This window comes from Mustela nivalis (assembly GCF_964662115.1).
Source record: "Mustela nivalis genome assembly, chromosome: X".
Lineage (NCBI taxonomy): Eukaryota > Metazoa > Chordata > Mammalia > Carnivora > Mustelidae > Mustela > Mustela nivalis.
This window is the reverse complement of record NC_139040.1, coordinates 50275888-50298730: the sequence shown is the minus strand read 5'-3', so window position 1 is coordinate 50298730 and position 22843 is coordinate 50275888. Positions and strand designations below refer to the sequence as shown.

General features: G+C 36.4%; 1 protein-coding gene and 1 long non-coding RNA gene across 2 annotated transcripts in view; one reads left to right on the top strand and one right to left on the bottom strand.

Annotated features, from left to right (window-relative positions):
- LOC309855567 overlaps positions 1-22843 on the bottom strand; it is a 1258688-nt gene that overhangs the window by 720690 nt on the left and 515155 nt on the right. The gene's annotated exons all lie outside the window — the stretch shown is intronic.
- The window catches only part of DIAPH2 (diaphanous related formin 2), a 919476-nt gene that overhangs the window by 749702 nt on the left and 146931 nt on the right, over positions 1-22843 (top strand). The window contains exon 27 of the mRNA XM_082715955.1: positions 12888-12983. Coding sequence (XP_082572081.1) covers positions 12888-12983 — 96 coding nt within the window. The remainder of the gene's footprint in view (positions 1-12887; positions 12984-22843) is intronic.

Genomic DNA, 22843 nt, shown 5'->3' with positions numbered 1-22843 from the left:
TTTATTGCCCTATGTTTTTAGGAGCTCTGTGGGTTTCAATTTTAGAAAATTTGAACTTGGAAGAGCTGTTTTTTCCCCAGATGAACATTGTAAAGTGATGAAGAGGTTAATGACTGTTGCCTTGATTGTTTGAAACACCAAAAGGCAGTACCACTTAATATATAATTACCATATTACTTTTAATATATCTTCTGTTTTAATTTAAAGGTTGAATTCAGTTAAACGGTAGTCGCAGTATGTTAAATTTACTATGAATATCTACCTTAGGGAATTTTTTTATTTTGGGAAATGAATTTTTTTTCTATTGGAGAAAAACTTCCTTTAATTTAGTAAAGCATATAGTTAAGATCTATATAAAATTTAATTATTTACTAGAGTAGAATATTGTTAATATGTATTTGTAAAAATTATCTAAATTACCTAAATTTAGGTCATTCATTTCTATAACACTCACTGTGAACTTGATCCCTTAAATAGATCTGGTGACCTTAAGTATATCCATATAATAATCTGTCTAAAAGCTCTATCCATTTAAACTTGAAAGTATAAATCTTTTTATCTTTATCTTTTTTTGTTGTTGCTTTTTTCTTTAGAATTTGCATTAATCTTTTATTTCTTAAATTAGGTACATGAGGGAAAACATACAGATGTGAACATTCAGGATATGTATCAGGAATGATAAAGAGAAGTAGGCTGGATGGTATGGTTGGAGGAGCCAAAGAAAAAAATCTGGAAATAATTAATAAGGCCACTATTCTGGAAATATTAATAAGGCCAATAATAAATAAGGCCATTGGAGTTATTGGATCTGATGAGCATTGAATCTTGGGAAAGGGGATAGTGTGATTAGAGTTAGAGTTTAGTAATAGGAAAGATTAGAAACAGAATTCCCCAAGTTGATTCATTATTAGTTGTCCAGATTAAGGGATGAATGTTAGACTTTGAGAAAAACTCTGACTGAGTTACAGGCTGTAAAGAAGTGGTACAGCTTAGTCACTGTTTGAATTTGGAGATGAAGATTCCAGGCGTGGGGAATAATCAGAAATGAGAAAATTTGGATGAAAAGTCACTAGGAATATGGTTGGGTGGGGAATTCTGCAGATGATTACAATAGTCTTAGTACACATTTTCCGAGGTGATGGGAAATTTTGTAAATAACATTATTTGGAAGTAGCCAATTATTTGGGCCTATAGTGGAAATAAGAGTTGATAGCAGGGATTCAAATTAAGGCATCCCCATCATGGAAAGGAACTAAAAGCCTTGAAATTGATCATTTCCCACTGTATAAGAGACAGAAAGTCCACAGACTACCAGTGACACATTGGTATGTTTTCTAATATCTTTCAGCAATTTGTTTCCATTCCATCAGGAGACAGCAATGAGATTGCTGGGTAGACAAATAATTCTGGTTGATTGAGAAAGTATCCAGGAAGTATCCAGTCAGACTGGCGTTTTCTCCTGGAGCAGATTATTGAATTCCTCTTTAGAATTTATTGAGGGATTTAGATCAGGGCTTAAAGGTAAATCTGTCTCTCTCCCATTTTGAAACATCAGTGTAAATTACACTATTGAGTTAGGATAATGCATATCAGAAGTACATACCTTCAGCTCCATTTTGGAGCCAAGTGGCAATAGGCAGCTTCTTAAGAATTGCTTACTATGTTTTGTACCATGTGATCCTCCCCTACTTTCAGATTGGTCCCAAAATTGATTTTTGACTCAAGGACAACCATCTATAGGCTGATCTATTTCAGAAGAGATGACCTGTCATAAATACTCTTCCCAAAAGTCTATAATGTACTGGTTGAAACTATTTAACTCTTTTTCTTGGGGAGTTTGGATTCAAAGACACAAAGAAAGGGAATTAGTTCACAAATGGCAGAAGAGCAAATAAAAATAAATAAGAGTAGATGCACATGGGTAAGTGTGAGTGGACATCAAGGTAACAAAGTAATGTTAACAGATGACTAGGGCTATTACTGTAGCTAGAAGGTTAGTCATGATTGTATGTTGAATGGTATTTCAGTTCTTCATGATGCCTGACCATGTAGCTGCTGAAAGCTGTTTTTCTATTCCTCTTTATTTCTGCATACATCCTTACACTAAACCCCCACGTTTGTTTTTTGTAAGCCATCTAACATGTTCATCAAGAGGAGTATAACAGTAGCCAGTTAAATAAAAGAAATTCTCTCTTTTCCTTTTCCTTCCTCCTTGCTCCACCCCAGTAGTGGATCTAATTACTCCATGTGAGTGGAGTATGGTAGGGTAGAAGTGGAGAAATAGATTATACTACCCATTCTCCCTTTCACATACCCGGGTCCAAAAAACTAACCAGGAATGGGGGACAGAAACACCTTGAAGCAAATATAAAATTATTATTTAAACTACAATCAGACCATTATGGAAGCTTGCTAAAATACCATTAAGAGACATGAAAGGGAGATTGGACATTACATGTCTAGGAGCAGTGATGGAAAAAACAAAAAACAATTTTATGTGTGTACCTTTACTGAATTGAGACTACACATAAACCAGTTGGTTATACCTGGCTTTTTACAAATTGCTTTTGGTTTTTGGGTTTTTTTAAAGTAAATGTGTAAAATATCACCATGTTAAAAAAACAATATGATATGGTCCTCAATTTGAAAGGGGGTAGTTGTAATAACAAATGAGTTTGTAAGAGTGTATACTCTCTGAGCATTCAAAAATATGTGGTCAGAAAAATACACCCAAATACACAAGATGAAACTACTTGTACTTTAAAAATAGATAAGCAGCAGTTCAGTTCCTCTGCCTTCCTGGCTGAAGAGTTGACTCTATAGAATCTAGAAAACACAGGAAGGAGAGCACCAGATTCGAAAATTGGGCTTGCAGCTGATGAACTGTCCACTTGTTTCATATATTCCCAGCATCAGTGATTAAGAATATCTGCTCCCTCATTTACAACATTTGTTTTATTAGTTTTAGAGACAGAATTTAGTGTTTCATCAGTTGCATATAACAGCCCGTACAACATTTTTATGCTCAGTGGTAGGCTGCCACTATTGCTATGGTGAATGACAGTTGTTAAAACTGCCTGACTGGGGGCGCCTGGGTGGCTCAGTGGGTTAAGCCGCTGCCTTTGGCTCAGGTCATGATCCCAGGGTCCTGGGATGGAGTCCCGCATCGGGCTCTCTGCTCGGCGGGGAGCCTGCTTCCCCTTCTCTCTCTCTGCCTGCCTCTCTGCTTGCTTGTGATCTCTCTCTCTGTGTCAAATAAATAAATAAAAATATTAAAAAAAAAAAAACTGCCTGACTGGGTGCCTGGGTGGCTCAGTTGGTCAAGTGACTGCCTTCAGCTCAGGTCATGATCCTGGAGTCTGCGGATCAAGTCCGCATCGGGCTCTCTGCTCAGCGAGGAGCCTGCTTCATCCTCTGACCCTACCCCCTCTCATGCTCTCTCATTCTCTCTCAAATAAATAAATAAAATCTTAAAAAATAATAACTTGCCTGACTGTATTCTCATAAGGACCATTCTGGAAAAGTCACTTTTATCCCACACATACCTTGTATCTGTACTAGGCACTAAAGAAGATACAAGCAAATATTTTGCCTCATGATGGTGTTCTGGAAGCTAAAACTATTTCTCTCCCTCTCCTCCATCCTGGTCATGGGTTTATATTTCTTATGAAGATTGTTAGGCTTATTGTACAGTACTGTATTCTGATATGACAGACGGGTTGAAGTCCATAGATAAGGAGCGAGGTCTTCTGTAAGGAAGCTAAAATTACTCCCTGTCGGGCGCCTGGGTGGCTCAGTGGGTTAAGCCGCTGCCTTCGGCTCAGGTCATGATCTCAGGGTCCTGGGATCGAGTCCCACATCGGGCTCTCTGCTCGGCAGGGAGCCTGCTTCTTCCTCTCTCTCTCTGCCTGCCTCTCTTCTTACTTGTGATCTCTCTCTGTCAAATAAATAAATAAATCTTAAAAAAAAAATAAATTACTCCCTGTCAGTCATGCATGAAATCAGCACATGGAAAGCAAGTCTCCCACTGACCTTTGGGAAAAAACCCTTCTCTTTTTGTAACTTTTCTTTTGGAACTATACTTTAAGGACTCTTAAATATATATCCACATAGAAGTGTATATATATAATTGTTGCTTCATTATCCTGTCTCATTCTTGGCTTTGGCCCTCTACATGAAGGTATCTCATTTTCAGGAAGGCTGATATTGACTGCTTATGTTCCTTCCTACTTTCCATTCATGATGAGCTTTTGTTTTACTGATATGGAGGTTGCCAAGGTACTTCAGTATCTCAGAGGCTAATTGTGATCTCCACAGGTGCCTAGACCAGCATGAAGTTGATATTGACTATGCATACTCTAGAGCGAGGGTCAAGAACATTTTTTGTAAAGGACCAGATAGCATTTTAGACCTCATAGGCCAAAGTTTCTCTGTCATAACTACTCAACTGTGCTGTTGTAGCCTGAAAGTGGCCATAGACAATACACACTGAATGAGCATGGTTATCATCCAATGAAGGTTATGGACTGAAATTTTCATGGAGCACGAATAGTATTCTCTTTTTTGTTGTTGTGGTTTTAAAAAACCTTTAAAATGTTTTTAGACATTTAAAAAAAACCTTTAAAATGTGAAAACCACTGTTAGTATGTGAGCTGTTCAAAAACAGGTGGTAGATTGGACTTGACCTCTAGGGCTATAGTTTGCCAACACCATCTCTAGAAACATACTCTCTGGTTCTTTTTTTGTTCCCAAGTTCTAATGCTCCCAACTGTGACCTTGAATGAGTTACTTCTCCTAAATATGCTTCAATTTCTTTACCTGGAAAATAAGTTGGTGGCAGGATTCAACTTAAATCCCTTAAAACAGGCCTGACATATGAGAAGTTCTTAATAAATCACTGATACTATTAATTCCTACTTCCAAAAACATCTTTCTTTCATCTTTTCAGAAAGTAGATTAGATTTCCTTTAGTGGATGGTTTTGAATTAACTTAAATTGATTCTTCTCCCAAGTTTGTTTTTGCATAATTTTCCCTTCACAAGTATTCCATGACCTTAGTAAATGATTGATTTTGATAAGATACACACAGTGTTTCAAAGGTTCCTGTGAAATATTAATTATTTAAAATACTGAATGTGAGATATTTTACCAGAGGCATCAATAGTAGTCTTACGGTAAGTGCTAACATTCAGGTTTGTTGGGTGTTTATTTTTAGGACGTGTAATTTTCTTCTCCCAATCTTCTAGCATACAGGTAACTAGGAAAAAAATGAATATGCATAAACATTATTCTTTAACGGCTATTTAATATCAAGCTGTCTTACCATAGGCAAATTTCCAGAAATGTGCCCCAGGCCAAAAAAGTTTCTTCACTATAACTCTACCATTAGAAATCCATTCATTTGTGTTAACAAGTTTTCTTAGTTACAGATACATCAGGGAAAGTTAACTTATCAATTCAGTTTCCCTGACAAACTTAGGTAGCAGCTACCATGTAGATACTTGGGGAGAAATCACCTCATCCCCCACCATTAATCACTTTAGAGAAGAATATCAATTTATCTTGTGATTTCTAATATAGTATTTATTTCCTGACAAAATGTACTAAAACATTAACCTTAACTGTTAAAGAAGAGTAGTATTCACTATGAAGTTTATCTAGGGTCTGATGATTTCCCTCACTATAGGAAACTGTTAATTACCTGTTCTGGCAAGGAGATGAGATAACAGAATAAATTAACTCTCTAACCAACATTTTCCCTGTACTTTTAACTTTAATTGCTCTCAGGTTAATTTTGCTCTTTGGTAGGTACTATTGCTCTAGTCTTCAACCTGGGAGCAAAACATTTTTCTGTTTTGTTTTACAAATTTTCTAGTGCCACGTAATGTAATTACTACACTGCCCTTAGCTCATCCTGTGGTTTCTGATAATTTCTTTTGAGCTCCTGTGTCCTTTTTTCCCTTGTAAAAGTTTTCTTCTTTTCAACAGAAACATCTGCCTTCATTATTTTCTTTAAACCTTTATACAGGGGCGCCTGGGTGGCTCAGTGGTTAAGCCGCTGCCTTCGGCTCAGGTCATGATCTCAGGGTCCTGGGATCGAGTCCCGCGTCGGGCTCTCTGCTCAGCGGGGAGCCTGCTTCCTCCTCTCTCTCTCTCTCTGCCTGCCTCTCTGCCTACTTGTGATTTCTCTCTGTTAAATAAATAAATAAAATCTTTAAAAAAAAATAAAATAAACCTTTATACATTCTATGTATATCCTCTTTTAATCTCTTTGGAGTTGTATCTTGATTTTCTTAAATATTTGCCATTGCCGTAAATAACTTCATAGACTATTATCTTAGTTACCATCTGTTGATTTTCCAAATTGCCATTTTCTCCATTCTTCACTCACTTCTAATTAAACTGTAAACTAACAAAAACTTCCCAACTACAAACTAACAAAAACCTCCCATCAGGTGTAGGCTTTCTAGACTGCAATACAAGTTGCCCAGGCTTTGTCATATCTGTTGATACATGGTTTGATTTCTTTTCTGACTCATTTATGGTATTAGTATTAACTCTTAACAGATACTATGGTCCTGCAGCACACTGTGTTATTTTGACCATATTGTATTTGCCTTAGTCTATTACCTATACTTTGTTGAATTGTAAGAGCTGTTTTTTAAGATCCCAGAGAAGAAACGTTATTTACCTCTTTTTTGGTAGGTGAGCCATCTTCCAACTTTGTGCGATCTACAAATCCATGCATCTTGCAGCATTGTCTTAATCTGGACCATAATATGTAGAGTGAAAAAGATTTAATCTAACACTGATTTTTCTTGTACTCTACTTATCACTGCCTTCTTATCCTGCCAACTTCCATTTACTACTGGTCATGACCTTGCTCACAAAACCAATTTTACTTTTCTATTTAGTCTTTCACCAGTAATGCCAAAATTTTGCCCAGGGTTATAGGCAGAATAATATTTGTCACTGTAAATTAAATTGTATTCTTGTATAACTGATTTCTCTCCCACTCTGGTCCATTTTGTATACTTCTCTGAGGCCGACCTTAAATGTTACCTTTCTCATGTCACTGTTGTGCTGCCTTTTTAGTGTCCCTTGAAGCATGTTCAGGTTTCTTATTTTAATACTCAGAGCCCTTTAGAACTTTGCTCTGATCTAATCTATCCAGCTATAACTCCTGTACCTTTCATCTATGTTCTCTTCCCATGGTTTATCATGCAGACTGCACGTATTTGATTCAGACAGCTCTACTTATTCAAAACAACCTTGACATATTTTACCCTCTTAAAATTATATGATCTGAACAGTTAAAGTTAATATATGATGATAAAAATCAGAGCAAATATTGCCTCTAAGTGGTGGAGGCAAGAGGGATCTTACGGGGGGGGTAAAGGACAGTTTCAATGTCTTGCTTGTGGTAGTAGTTACATCGTTGTAGGTACTTGTGAAAATTCATCAAATGTATGCATAAGATCTATACTTTACAGTATTTGTAAATTGATATACACACAGAGAGCAAGTGAGCATGTATGTGTGTGCTAGGAGTTAATAAATCTAGATTTTAGTGTTCTCCAACCACTCATTTTGCAACCTTTTCAATGTAATGTTTTCAGAGGCTGAACTTAAGTTCTAATTTTTCCATGAGTCTTTCCCAACTATTCTATTCCACAGAGACCATAGATTTATTTTTTTTTTTAATTATATAATCTACATATTATCTCACATGATAGGGTCCTACCTTCAGTAAGAAGCCTTTTGCTTCTTTTGGGTCACTTTAAACTGATTGGTTTTTGATAATTTCTTAAACTTTTGAACAGATCAACTTTTTTTTTAATATTTTATTTATTTATTTGACAGAGAGACAGCGAGAGAGGGAATACAGCTTAGTCATTTTTGAGAAGTAATAAACTTTAGTCATTTTTGAGAAGTAATAAACTGGAGTTGGGTCTTAGTTAATGGGAATGCTCGAGACAAGAAGTGTTAGGTTCTCAGAGGAATAAGGGATATTGTAATTAAAAATGTTAGATAAAAAGAAAGGAGATCTCATAGTATTTTCAAAAACTGTGAAGGGTCAGAAATTTTACCCTACTTATACGCTAACAAGTAAGCTTGCCAAAGTTTCAGGGACGCTTATATAACAAGACTCCTGGGTCAGAGACAAAGAACTCTTGTTATTCACAGTACAGCCAGCAGTGTGAGCTTCATGTTCATACTGCTTTCCCATACCTTCCAATTCCTGAAGGACAACACCAAGGTGAGTTCAGGTGGATGTGTTACTGCTGAGGACCCAAGTTTTAGGGAACCCAAATCTTCTATAATGAAATGAAATGAACACTCTGTAGGGAAATGTAATCTATCATCACACTTAACCCTCTGCTCTGAAGGGAGACACTGTGTATTTCAAGTCTGTTGATTACAAAAACAGTCTTGAAAAGATAGTTCAGAACAAAGGTCATCAATGCTTATGCTCACAAAGTGTGCAGAAATGTGAGAAACCCACAGAGAATTGCCTCTAAATAAGTTTGTGCAACCACTACGGAATAGTCTTGCACAAAGGTGTACCAGAGATATTTTATTTACCTAGTGCTAATTTTAACCTATGGCATCTCCAAACTCTTTTGGGGAAATTAAGTCAACACAACACAGGTGATGTGTGTGTTGTGATGATGAGAATTGAAATCAGCACACATTCTGTGTCCACTGAATGACCAACACCACTGGGAACATGAAAGGGAAGGTACAACGCATCCCTTTCATTTTACCCAACATATATAGTTCACACAGGGCCCCACTGGACTGCTTGTAACCACTCTACCTCCTTAATACTTATCTCTGATCTAATTTCAGGATGAAATGTTAGAAAGTTGCCTCTGAATTTTTATTTCCCAGACATGCCCATGTATTACCATTTAGGGCCTAAAAACATTACCATTTTTTTCCTTGATATTCTTTCACTGAGTAAAATAAGTATTATAGGAAAACACAGTTTTCTGTGTAATTCAATAAAACTAGTTTCCTTTTCAATGAAAAATACACATTTTTCCCTTAGTTTGACCTCATAGACCAAAAAACAGAAAATAAAAACATCTACTCATTACAGATCACATCTAAGTAAGAATTAATGGTTCTGTGAACTTGCAAATTCTAAGTGAATTATCAGTCTCACACAATTCAGTCACATACCAGATTTCACTGAAATTCATTTAAAATGAAGGATAACATCTTTCAAATGATCATGTTGACTTCTATTTTGTTTTAGGAAGAGTAACTGAAATATGAAATTGTTCTAAGATGTATTTGTAAAACCTTCATTCCTTCAAGTTACGTATTTAATGAAAACCTCTCAATTCTTTGAAAAGTTACAAAGCAAATGATAAAGTAGTAGTAGACTGAAACCTATATTACTTTCCTTTAATACATCAGTGATAATTACAAAGACCTGGCCCTTTTTTTTTTTTTTAGTAGAACCATCTACACATGCCTTCTCAGCAGGGACAGTATCACCCCAAGGGGATGAATATTGGTTCTTGCCAGGTAGGCAGAGAAAAATCTTGGATATTACAATTTTTAATGGCTCTCCAAAGGGCCACACTATATAAACAGATTATACAGTAAATCTATTATATTGAATTTTAATGGTAGGACAATTAGGAAAAAATGTCTAAAAAGGCTCCTCAGCAGGAGGGGGAAACTAACAAAAAAAATGGTTTAGAAAAGTGATCTAGCATAATATTTTGATGAGTGGTGTGTTCAGATGACAACCATTAATTAAGTAAAGGGATTTATTTTTAATTCCTCTCTACATCATATTTGTTCCATTTTTAATATTTACACAGTATCATTACATTGAAGAATTTTAATGAAATGACATCTATGTCATTGTTATAATTTTTAATGTCTTAAAATTTAATAATTGAATATTATTTATGTAAAATTATAAATACATACTGTTTTTTAGTCTTTTTTTTTACTTTTATACATATATTTATTTTTCTCTGCAATCTTATAATGACTGTTTTTATAAGGATACATGAAATTGATTTATACTATGTTTCTCTTCTGGTTATATTTCTATATCTCTAAAAATTCCTTTCATGTTTCTATGTAATTCTGCTTCTACTGACTGTCTATTAAAAATTGGGATTCTCAGGACACCTGGGTGGCTCAGTTGGTTAAACATCTGCCTCAGCTCAGGTCATGATCCCAGGGTCCTAGGATGGAGTCTCACATCAGACTCCCTTCTCAGCTGGGAGTCGTCTTCTCCCTCTGCCTCTCCCCCTGCTCGTGATCTCTCTCTCTCTCAAATAAATAAAATCTTTTAAAAAATAAAATAAAAATTAGGGTCCTCGGGAATTGCATCCTGTAATGTCTTCTCTTTTCATATGGTATATCTGAGTGATCTCACCCATCTTCCAATAGTACCCAAATCTTTAGCTTCAACCCAGACTTCACTCCTGGGTTCCAGATTCGTATTTCTAACTGCTTACTAGATATGTCTACTTAAATATTCCTCAAAAAATAATCATATTTTCTCACCTGTTTACCCCTGGTGATCTAGACTCCTTCCCTCACCCTTGATCTCGCCCCCTCAGCCAGTTCTTATTAACTGTATTAAGACCTTCAAAGTATCCACCCTCTCCATTTGTTCTTCTATCCTTTTAGTTCACTTCTTTATCTCTTTGACAATTACACTATACTTCTAGCCATTTTTCTGCCTTCTGTTACACCATACTCTGAGTCATTCTCCACAGTGCTGTCCTGCAAGTCTTTCTAAAATGAATGTCTAATCAAGTCACTTTCTATTTCTTATAGCTGTGTTTCCCAATACCGTAGCCACTAGCCACATATAGGTAATGAGCACTTGAAATGTAGTTAGTCTAAGTGAAATGTGCTAAAATAAAAACACGCTGGATTTCTGAGACTTAATCTGATAAAAACACTTTAAAAAATAAATATTTTTGTATATATTGAGTTAAACATTTACTTAATATATGAAAATTGATTTCATCTGTTTTTATTTGTTTTTTAAATATGACTCCTAGGAAGTTTAAAGTTAATTATGCAGTTCATGTTTTTGGCCTACATTATATATCTATTGAAAGTGTTGAGCATTATAGAATAATGCTCAAACCCATATCATAGAATTATGCTCTTTTATCATTTGGTCACCATATGCCTCCCCCATTTTGTCTTTTATTAGCTTCATGCAAAGAGAGCTGGTCTTGGTGTCACATTGACATGGGCTCATACCTGGGCCCCTCCACATGCTAGCTGTGTGATCTGGAATAAGATGCTTAAACTCTAAGTTTCAGTAGCCTCAGCTGAAAAACAGAGATGATACCTATATCAGTGTGTAGTTGGATTAAAAGATACAACAAATGTGAAGTGCTTACTGCCTAAAATGTAATTCTCCCAGGTACATTCTAGCCATGCCAAACTACTGTCAGTTCCTCTTTTCTTTGTACTGTAGAGAGCAGGTGATGGTGCAGATGTGTCTGCAGCTTTAATATTCCTAAATGTTTATAATCCCCCTTCCCTGGTTAGTCCCTGGGGCTCTATTTCCCTTTGATCTGTCCTGTTTTTACCAAATTTTGGACCTGAGAACCTCTCTACTCCCTTTGTTTTTATTTAATATCATGTCCTAGAGAATTCATTTTAAAAGAACAAATGATTGATATAACATTGTAAAAAATCTCAAGTCAAGTAAAGGGCATAGTCAAAAAAGGTTTTAGCTTGTTCTTGCCCTGTAAGAGAATATTTGTGCGTGTGTGTGTGATATGATACCCCATAGTCTTTCTTTAAACAAAGAAGGATTTAAATTGAACTTCAGAATACCATCAGAAACAGTTCTTTTCTCCCTCGCTCCTGCCTTCTTCTTCTCTTAAGCCTTCTGCTTACAAATGTCCTCTACCCCAGGCCCACACATTTAGCAACCACTCAAATTAACCACTTAGTTAGGGTACTTTTATCATCCGCTAAACCAGATAGGAAGATGGATCTCAGCTCTCTCTGGATTATCCACAGTATAGTAGCATTTCTGACAATAAATACCTTGAGACAAATGTTTCTAACAAATCTTTGAAGTGTTTTTGAGGGCCAGAATTGTCAAAGATAAGAGTAGGGTAAAATGTTTTAAATGCATTTGCATTAGGAATTTCCATGTACATCTTTTGAATACTCTGCTTATGGAATCTTAACAGTTCTTTTCCCATAGGAAAAATTTAGAAATACAACAACATTCTAAAAGGGATGATGAAAAAAAATTTTTTTAAAAAGTGATGATGAGATTCTGGTTAATGTCTCTCAAACGTAAAAGGCACCCTTTCAAATGATGTGGTCACCTTTTCCTTCTACAATGTCAGCATCTTGAAATTGGTAAAGGATATGGATTAGGTAGGAATTGAATGCAAATGTGTTTTTGCAAATAGTGTCTTCTGAGATAATCACAGATGGTGGTTGAATGCTGAAGGTATTAATACAATCAGTATTTAATCTTGTATAACTCTGCTTCATCCGATCACACCCTACACATTGATTGCATTAAGCCAGGTAATTGGTTTCTTGCTGAGGAATATCTTAGAAGAATCTTAACAGGAAGGCCCAGTAGCTGATCAGCTACTGTTTATTTTCATACTGTGTCATCAATAATACAAAAGACAAGGTCCTTAAGTTCAAAGAACAGTGGGATTGGCATGAATTTTGCTTAATGGTGCATAATAAGCAAAGTAGTCTGTGGTGCCAGAAAGTGACAGGATCCATTATGTTTAAACAGATATATGTCTTTAATTTAGGGATATTATATAATCGGACAGGAGCTTTCCCCTTTACTTTCCTGTAGTTTAATTGCTCTAAGATTAATTCTGATTTCTCCCTCCCTCCAGAGGGTGATGAGACTGGTGTGATGGATAATCTTCTAGAAGCCCTACAATCAGGCGCAGCATTCCGAGACCGCAGAAAGCGAATTCCAAGGAATCCAGGTAAAACTTCTTCTGGTTTACACGGTATTATAAAATGTGAATATTCCAGTATACATGGTATTATAAAATGTGAATGTTCATAGCCAACTACTACCCCCAAAAAACCTTCCTCGTGAATTTTTTCAGTAGTCGATCTCAGTTCATGTATTAAGAAGTCTCAACAGGCTTCTATGTGTACGTGAGCACAAGTTTCAACTTGGTAAATGTATTTTCAAATAACTGTGGACTCCGCAAAAAAATTTCAGAAACAAGTACTCCTGCTACATTTAATATTAAATATTTTAATTGTTGTTTTATGTGCATGTGGTTTGGGTGGAACATGTTTTAAAACATAAATGTAATTAAATAATTAAAGGTAATTGACCCTAGGGATGTCATTTTAGCTATTTACAGGTAAGGAAACTGAAATAATGCTTCTTTCTATAAGTCATTTTGGCTTTGTAGTAAAATCCATATACCATTCTCTGGATTACTAAAGAGAGGAAAGGTACAGTAGTATTAGAAAATGGCCTGTCTTTTCTCTTCATACCCTATGGCTGAGGTAAATAATAGTTCCTCTCAGAATAATCCAGGTAGGTGAGCTATCCATATCCTTTAAGGAAATTTCTGTATTTTTAGTTTATCTCTTCTACAAAGGAAGAACAAATTAGGTATATTGATTTTAAAAGCCTTCCATTTTATACTTTTCTTTATTCGTTTTCTTTTTTTAATTCCTTTATTTCTTTCCTTTTTTTTTTTATTTCTTTCTTTATTTCTAAACCTCCTTTTATCCCCTTTCTCCCCCCTCACGATTTGGGATCTCTTCTGATTTGGTTAAAGCATATTTTCCTGGGGTTGTTGCCACCCTTTTAGTATTTTACTTGGCTCCTTCATATACTCTTATCTGGACAAAACGATAAGGTGGAAAAATTTACCACAAAAAAAAGAACAAGAGGCAGCACCGAAGGCTAGGGACCTAATCAATACAGACATTGGTAATATGTCAGACCTAGAGTTCAGAATGACAATTCTCAAGGTTCTAGCCGGGCTCAAAAAAGGCATGGAAGATATTAGAGAAATCCTCTCAGGAGATATAAAAGCCCTTTCTGGAGAAATAATAGAACGAAAATCTAACCAAGTTGAAATCAAAAAAGCTATTAATGAGGTGCAATAAAAAATGGAGTCTCTCACTGCTAGGATAAATGAGGCAGAAGAAAGAATTATTGATAGAGAAGACCAAATGACAAAGAATAAAGAAGCTGGGCAAAAGAGGGACAAACAGCTACTGGACCATGAGGGGAGAATTCAAGAGATAAGTGACACCATAAGACGAAACAACATTAGAATAATTGGGATTCCAGAAGAAGAAGAAAGAGAGAGGGGAGCAGAAGTTATACTGGAGAGAATTATTGGGGAGAATTTCCCCAATATGACAAAGGGAACGAGCATCAAAATTCAGGAGGTTCAGAGAACGCCCCTCAAAATCAATAAGAATAGGCCCACACCCCATCACTAATAGTAAAATTTATAAGTCTTAGTGACAAAGAGAAAATCCTGAAAGCAGCCCGGGAAAAGAAGTCTGTAGCATACAATGGTAAAAATATTAGATTGGCAGCAGACTTATCCACAGAGACCTGGCAGGCCAGAAAGAGCTGGCATGATATATTCAGAGCACTAAACGAGAAAAACATGCAGCCAAGAATACTATATCCAGCTAGGCTATCATTGAAATTAGAAGGAGAGATTAAAAGCTTCCAGGACAAACAAAAACTGAAAGAATTTGCAAACACCAAACCAGCTCTACAGGAAATATTGAAAGGGGTCCTCTAAGCAAAGAGAGACCCTTAAAGTAGTAGATCAGAGAGGAACAGAGACAATATACAGTAACAGTCACCTTAAAGGCAATACAATGGCACTAAATTCATATCTCTCAATAGTTACCCTGAATGTTAATGGGCTAAATGCCCCAATCAAAAGACACAGCGTATCAGAATGGATAAAAAACAAAACCCATCTATATGTTGCCTACAAGAAACACATTTTAAGCCCAAAGACACCTCCAGATTTAAAATGAGGGGCTGGAAAACAATTTACCATGCTAATGGACATCAGAAGAAAGCAGTAGTGGCAATCCTTATATCAGATCAAGTAGATTTGAAGCCAAAAACTATAGTAAGAAATGAGGAAGGACACTATATCATACTCAAAGGGTCTGTCCAACAAGAAGATCTAACAATTTTAAATGTCTATGCCCCCAATGTGGGAGCAGCTAACTATATAAAACAATTAATAACAAAATCAAAGAAACACATCAACAATAACACAATAATACTAGGGGACTTTAACACTCCCCTCACTGAAATGGACAGATCATCCAAGCAAAAGATCCACAAGGAAATAAAGGCCTTAAATGACACACTGGACCAGATGGACATCACAGATATATTCAGAACATTTCATCCCAAAGCAACAGAATACACATTCGTATCTACTGCGCATGGAATATTCTCCAGTATAGATCACATCTCGGTCCTAAATCCGGTCTCAACCAGTATCAAAGATTGGGATCATTCCCTGCATATTTTCAGACCACAATGCTCTGAAGCTAGAACTCAACTACAAGAGGAAGTTTGGAAAGAACTCAAATACATGGAGATTAAACAGCATTCTTCTAAGGAATGAATGGGTCAACAGGGAAATTAAAGAAGAATTGAAAAAAATCAGGAAACAAATGATAATGAAAACACAACGATTCAAAATCTGTGGGAAACAACAAAGGCAGTCCTGAGAGGAAAATATATAGTGGTACAAGCCTTTCTCAAGAAACAAGAAAGGTCTCAGGTACACAACCTAACCCTACACCTAAAGGAGCTGGAGAAAGAACAAGAAAGAAACCCTAAACCCAGCAGGAGAAGAGAAATCATAAAGAACAGAGCATAAATCAATGAAATAGAAAACAAAAAAACAATAGAACAAATCAACAAAACTAGGAGCTGGTTCTTTGAAAGAATTAATAAAATTGATAAGCCTATGGCCAGACTTATCACGAAGAAAAGGGAAAGGACCCAAATGAATAAAATCATGAATGAAAGAGGAGAGATCACAACTAACACCAAAGAAATACAAACTATTATAAGAACATACTATCAGCAACTCTATGCCAACAAATTTAACAATCTGGAAGAAATGGATGCATTCCTAGAAACATATAAACTACTATAATTGAACCAGGAAGTAATAGAAAGCCTGAACAGACACATAACCAGTAAGGAGATTGAAACAGTCATTAAAAATCTCCAAACAAACAAAAGCCCAGGGCCAGACGGCTTCCCGGGGGAATTCTACCAAACATTTAAAGAAGAACTAATTCCTATTCTTCTGAAACTGTTCCAAAAAATAGAAATGGAAGGAAAACTTCCAAACTCAGTTTATGAGGCCAGGATCACCTTGATCCCAAAACCAGATAAGGAGCCCATCAAAAAAGAAAGCTATAGACCAATATCCTTGATGAACACAGATGTGAAAATTCTCACCAAAATACTAGCCAATAGGATCCAACAGTACATTAAAAGGATTATTCACCACGACCAAGTGGGATTTATTCCAAGTCTGCAAGGTTGGTTCAACATCCGCAAATCAATCAATGTGATACAACATATCAATAAAAACAAAGAACAAGAACCATAGGGTACTCTCAATAGATTTTGAAAAAGCATTTGACAAAGTACAGCATCCCTTCCTGATCAAAACTCTTCAAAGTGTAGGGATAGAGGGCACATACCTCAATATTACCAAAGCCATCTATGAAAAACCCACCGCAAATATCATTCTCAATGGAGAAAAAATGAAAGCTTTTCCAGTAAGGTCAGGAACACGGCAGGGATGTCTATTATCACCACTGCTATTCAACATAGTACTAGAAGTCCTAGTCTCAGCAATCAGACAACAAAAGCAAATTAAAGGCATCCAAATCGGCAAAGAAGAAGTCAAACTATCACTCTTCACAGATGATATGATACTATATGTGGAAAACCCAAAAGACTCCACTCCAAAACTGCCAGAACTTGTACAGGAATTCAGTGAAGTGTCAGGATATAAAATCAATGCACAGAAACCAGTTGCATTTCTCTACACCAACAACAAGACAGAAGAAAGAGAAATTAAGGACTCAATCCCATTTACTATTGCACCCAAAACCATAAGATACCTAGGAATAAACCTAACCAAAGAGGCACAGAATCTATACTCAGAAAACTATAAAGTACTCATGAAAGAAATTGAGGAAGACACAAAGAAATGGAAAAATGTTCCATGCTCCTGGATTGGAAGAATAAATATTGTGAAAATGTGTATGCGACCTAAAGCAATCTACACATAATGCAATTCCTATCAAAGTACCATCCATCTGTTTTCAAAGAAATGGAACAAATAATCCCAGAATTTATATGGAATCAGAAAAGACCTCGAATAGCCAAAGGAATATTGAAAATGAAAGCCAAAGTTGGTGGCATCACAATTCCAGACTTCAAGCTCTATTACAAAGCTGTTATCATCAAGACAGCATGGTACTGGCAGAATAACAGACACATAGATCAATGGAACAGAATAGAGAGCCCAGAAATAGACTCTCAACTCTATGGTCACCTAATCTTCGACAAAGCAGGAAAGAATGTCCAATGGAAAAAGACAGCCTCTTTAATAAATGGTGTTGGGAATATTGGACAGCCACATGCAGAAAAATGAAATTGGACCATTTCCTTATACCACACACGAAAATAGACTCAAAATGGATGAAGGACCTCAATGTGAGAAAGGGATCCATCCAAATCCTTGAGGAGAACACAGGCAGCAACCTTTTCAAACTCAACCACAGCAACATCTTCCTAGGAACATCGCCAAAGTCAAGGGAAGCAAGGGCAAAAATGAACTATTGGGATTTTATCAAGATCAAAAGCTTTTGCACAGCAAAGGAAACATTTAACAAAACCAAAAGGCAACTGACAGAATGGGAGAAGATATTTGCAAATGACATATCAGATAAAGGACTAGTGTTCAAAATCTATAAAAAACTTAGCAAACTCAATACCCAAAGAACAAATAATCCAATCAAGAAATGGGCAGAGGACATGAACAGACATTTCTGCAAAGAAGACATCCAGATGGCCAACAGACACATGAAAAAGTGCTCCATATCACTCAGCATCAGGGAAATACAAATCAAAACCACAATGAGATATCACCTCACACCAGTGAGAATGGCTAAAATTAATAAAAGTCAGGAAATGACAGATGCTGGCAAGGATGTGAAGAAAGGGGAACCCTCCTCCACTGTTGGTGGGAATGCATGCTGGTGCAACCTCTCTGGAAAACAACATGGAGGTTCCTCAAAATGTTGAAAATAGAACTACCCTATGACCCAGCAATAGCACTACTGGGTATTTACCCTAAAGATACAAACGTAGTGATTGGAAGGGGCATGTGCACCCGAATGTTTATAGCAGCAATGTCCACAATAGCCAAACTACGGAAATAACCTAGATGTCCATCAACAGATGAATGGATAAAGAAGAAGTGGTATATATACACAATGGAATACTATGCAGCAAGCAAAATAAATGAAATCTTGCCATTTGCAACAACATGGATGGAACTAGAGTGTATCATGCTTAGTGAAATAAGTCAAGCGGAGAAAGACAACTATCATATGATCTCCCTGATATGAGGAAGTGGTGATGCAACATGGGGGCTTAAGGGGGTAGGAGAAGAATAAATGAAACAAGATGGGATTGGGAGGGAAACAAACCATAAGTGACTCTTAATCTCACCAAACAAACTGAGGGTTGCTGGGGGGAGGGGGGTTGGGAGAAGGTGGTGGGATTATGGACATTGGGGAGGGTATGTGCTATGATGAGTGCTGTGAAGTGTGTAAACTTGGCGATTCACAGACCTGTACCCCTGGGGATAAAAATATATTATACATTCATAAAATTTTTTTAAAAAAGTAGATTAAGCATGAGTGCTACCTTTAAGTATTCACAGCTTCATGGGGAAGGCCGATATATACACAATATAAATGTGGTGATATATCCGTGTAGAAAATGCTGGAAAACAACTAGCTGCCTAAAGAATTTGAGAAATTTTTCGTAGTGAAAGTGGCATTTGAGTTGTGTTTGAGTTATGTTTTGATGAACAGTAGTTTACTTAGCGGATGCTTAGAGGAGAACAGGAGGAATAAACATTTCAATTAAAGGAATGGTAAATACATGCAATGGAAGTAGGGAAGGGGACAGTGGCAATAATGCAAAGTTTGTTGGAGCCAGCGGAGGTTTTTACGTAGAGAATTACATGACTACACACACACACACACACACACACACACACACACACACACACACATATGCAAAAGGGGTTGAGGCTGGAAATACCAGATTTGGAAGGCATCTGTATGTATAGGGTTATAGAAACCTTGGGATTACGGAAGAGTAGGTCCAGTTAGAGGTAAATAGGCCAAGAATAGAGTATTTGGGAATTACAGTATTTAAGAGGCAAATAGAGGAATCAGCAAAGGACACTGAGGGGAAAATGGTTAGAAAGGGAAGAAGAGAAAGCAGCAAAAAGTAACACCTGGAAGACTGAGGGTGGGGAGAATTTCAGAATGGAGAAAGTCAGCAGGGTCATATTCTGCAGGAAGTTAAGTAACTGAAAATAGACCAGTGGGTTTGTCAACTAGCAGGTGACAGTAGACCTTTTCCCAAGCAGTTTCAGTAGAACAGTGAAGTCAGGAGCAAGGTTCTAATGGATTAAAAAATGAAGAATATCCTGTGTACCTTAAATGCTGGGGTTTAAAGGAAAGAAAAGTAAAGAGTGGAAAGATAAATTGTGTCTCTTCTATAGACTCTAACAGGAAACTCTAGACACTTACAAGGGTCTTGAATGGTGTTGCCAATCATAAATTAATATGTCTAGTTTCACTTATAAATATGTGGCCCTTTCCCTCTTAATTCAGTTGTATTTATTTAGCATATACTATGTGACATAGTTAAAATACTTCAGCATGCCAGTGCTTTAGAAAGTTAACAAAGCACTTTCTCATCTATTGTGTGATATGATTCATAGTCATCTAATGCAGAGAGAATAATCTCATAAGTTAAAATGACAGGTATTTGTGGCCTCATACAGAGAGAATAGATGGGGTATTAAAGAAAGATACTTGAGTTAACTGGGTAGAAGCTGGGGCAGACATGGGGAAGGAGACAAAAAGGATGAGGCCTTCTTCAGAAAAGCTTTTTTGACTTTTAAATTAACTGGTTTTCAAGTGGTGAAAGTCAGGAATGGGTGGGTCATAATTTATATGTGATTTTCTTGAGATGAGGAAAGGAGGTGGTGAGGAAGTAGCAAATCAAAAATCCTTAGTGTTCTCAGTAATGTTAGTTAGCTTGGTTACCTCTTGGTGATAACTACAAGGTAAATACTAGGAGTCTTGGAGAACTGTTCAACATTCAAGTCACATCTAAAAATACAACAATGGGGGAGCATCTGGGTAGCTCAGTGGGTTAAAGGCTCTGCCTTCGGCTCAAGTCATGATCCCCCGGTACTGGAATGGAGCCCCACATCGGGCTCTCTGCTCAGCAGGGAACCTGCTTCCCTTCCTCTTTCTCTGCCACTCTGCCTACCTGTGTTCTCTGTCAAATAAATGTATAAAAAACTTAAAAAAAAAACTTAAAAAAAATACAATGATGGGTAAGATAATCCAGGGAAAATAGAGCAGGGAGCAAAAGACAGAAGGAACCCTGGAGAGAACAAATATTTGTGGCACTAGTTCTAACCCCTGGCTACACAATGGGCTCACTTTGAGAGACTTATAAAATATAGCTACATCCAGTTCCTCTCTGAACCAATTCAATCCAATTCTGTAGAGTCAGAGCCTGGGCAGTAGTATGTTTTAAAAGTTATCAAGACGATTTTAATGTGCCACAAAAGTCGAAAACCACCAATTTATGGGACTAGCTTAGAAGCTGGAACACATGAAAAAGAGCAGGAAGAAGTTGGTTATGGAGCTGTGAGGAGGAAAAAAGCAATTGTGGTATTACTTTTTGAAGAGAAAGTGCCAAATAGCATCAGATATAGCCAAGAGAAACAATAAAATAAGGATTGGAAAGGATCCATTGGATTTAACTATTAGGAATTCATTGGTAACTTTACGAAACTAGTTTTAGGAGTGTGTTTAGGGGGTTGAGGTGAGAAAGGATAGAAGCCAGATTGCATTGAGTTCTAGAATACTGTTAATTTTTAAAACTATTTAATTTAGTGTTTTCTTCTTTTTCATCACGAAATATGAATTTTATGACAAAGCATATACCTATATTAGTTACATAATTTGGGGATTTTGTTTTCTCTTTATTTGTGAAAATTAAATTTTGCTTTTGGAACAGACGTACATATGTATTGATTAAGAAGATCTAAGTTTGCTTTAGGGAAGCTGGAAACAGAAAATTACTATGTGGTCTACCTTTGATTATTCTTTGACAACCAGAGAACAAATTGAACACAGACCACTTGTGCTCTATTTATATGCAAAATCATTCTAAGCAAGCACTGATGATGTTCTCTATAGAAATTTCAATCACTGTTGCTTGTCTTTTATCCTACACAATATAATCAGCTCTACTGCACATTTCTTCATCCGTGATCTCTGCAGCCCAGTAGGAGATAAGGTCAATTTCAGTTGATTTTTTTAATGAGAATATGAATTTAGCAGGCTTCCTTTATATACTGGAGTGTGGGATAAGTTAGGATAAGTGATTGTTAGGCAGCAATAAATTTTTCTTAGTAGTTTTAATTCCATGTCAAAAATTTACAGACATGCTAATGTTAGTAGTTAAGCTCACATAATCACCTGCTTATTTACAAACCCTCAATTTGGGAATACATGGTTGGGAACCTATATGTCAGATGCATGAGACCACTAGAATATGAGCAGACATTGTGCATTTATAACTACATTAACTGACAAGGTATTCATCAGACTGTAATAGTACCTTAAATTTTCTGGAAAACTAATTGCTTTCAAAATGAAAAGAGAATAGTTGTTTTAATTGGTGGTTGTGATTATGAGCTCATGTCTCTCATATGGACCCAGGAAGGAGTACATTACTGTGTATTTTCCTAAACAGGGATAAGAACTTGTAAACTGTCCAGCTAAATTCCATCTGCTGCCCCAGTGGCCAAAGGCAGCTTGATTCACCTGGAAATGAATGTACTCTCTACCCATCTTTTAATTTTTTTGAAACCTTTGGACACATCTCTTTTGTGTATTACAATTTCAACCTAACTCCTGGTAGTTCTTTTCCTTGTGTCCATTAAAATGAGAAGAGTAGAAGGTAAAGGAAGAAAGGAAAAGAGCAGTGGGTATCTTAAGCTCCTTAGTACTCTTCTGAGATTCTATTATTCGTCGGTATTCATTGCATTTGCAAAAACATGAGCTGTGAAACCTTGAACCTAATATAGTGTTTCACCTATTCCAGGAAACCTTGTAAGGTTATGCTCAGTGTCAACGTTCTTAAAAATATAGATGATACAAAGTGTTAAAATACTACAAGGATTATATCCGTGTTTCACTGTTAAAAGATTATGATTTATTTTTAGCACCTAGCATATAACTCAGTATAGTACATGCTCTTGATACCTGCTTGTTGGATAATTCACAATTATTTAAAAAAAAATTTAATCTACATTAGATCCTTTTCAGTATATTATACCTGAAGCTGTCTCTCAAGTTTGAAATTTAGGAGATGAAATAAATAGAAATTTCATTCTACATCACTGTAAATGGTATTCCATTAATGCTAAGTTTATTTTATGGGAAAACTCAAATGTCCTAG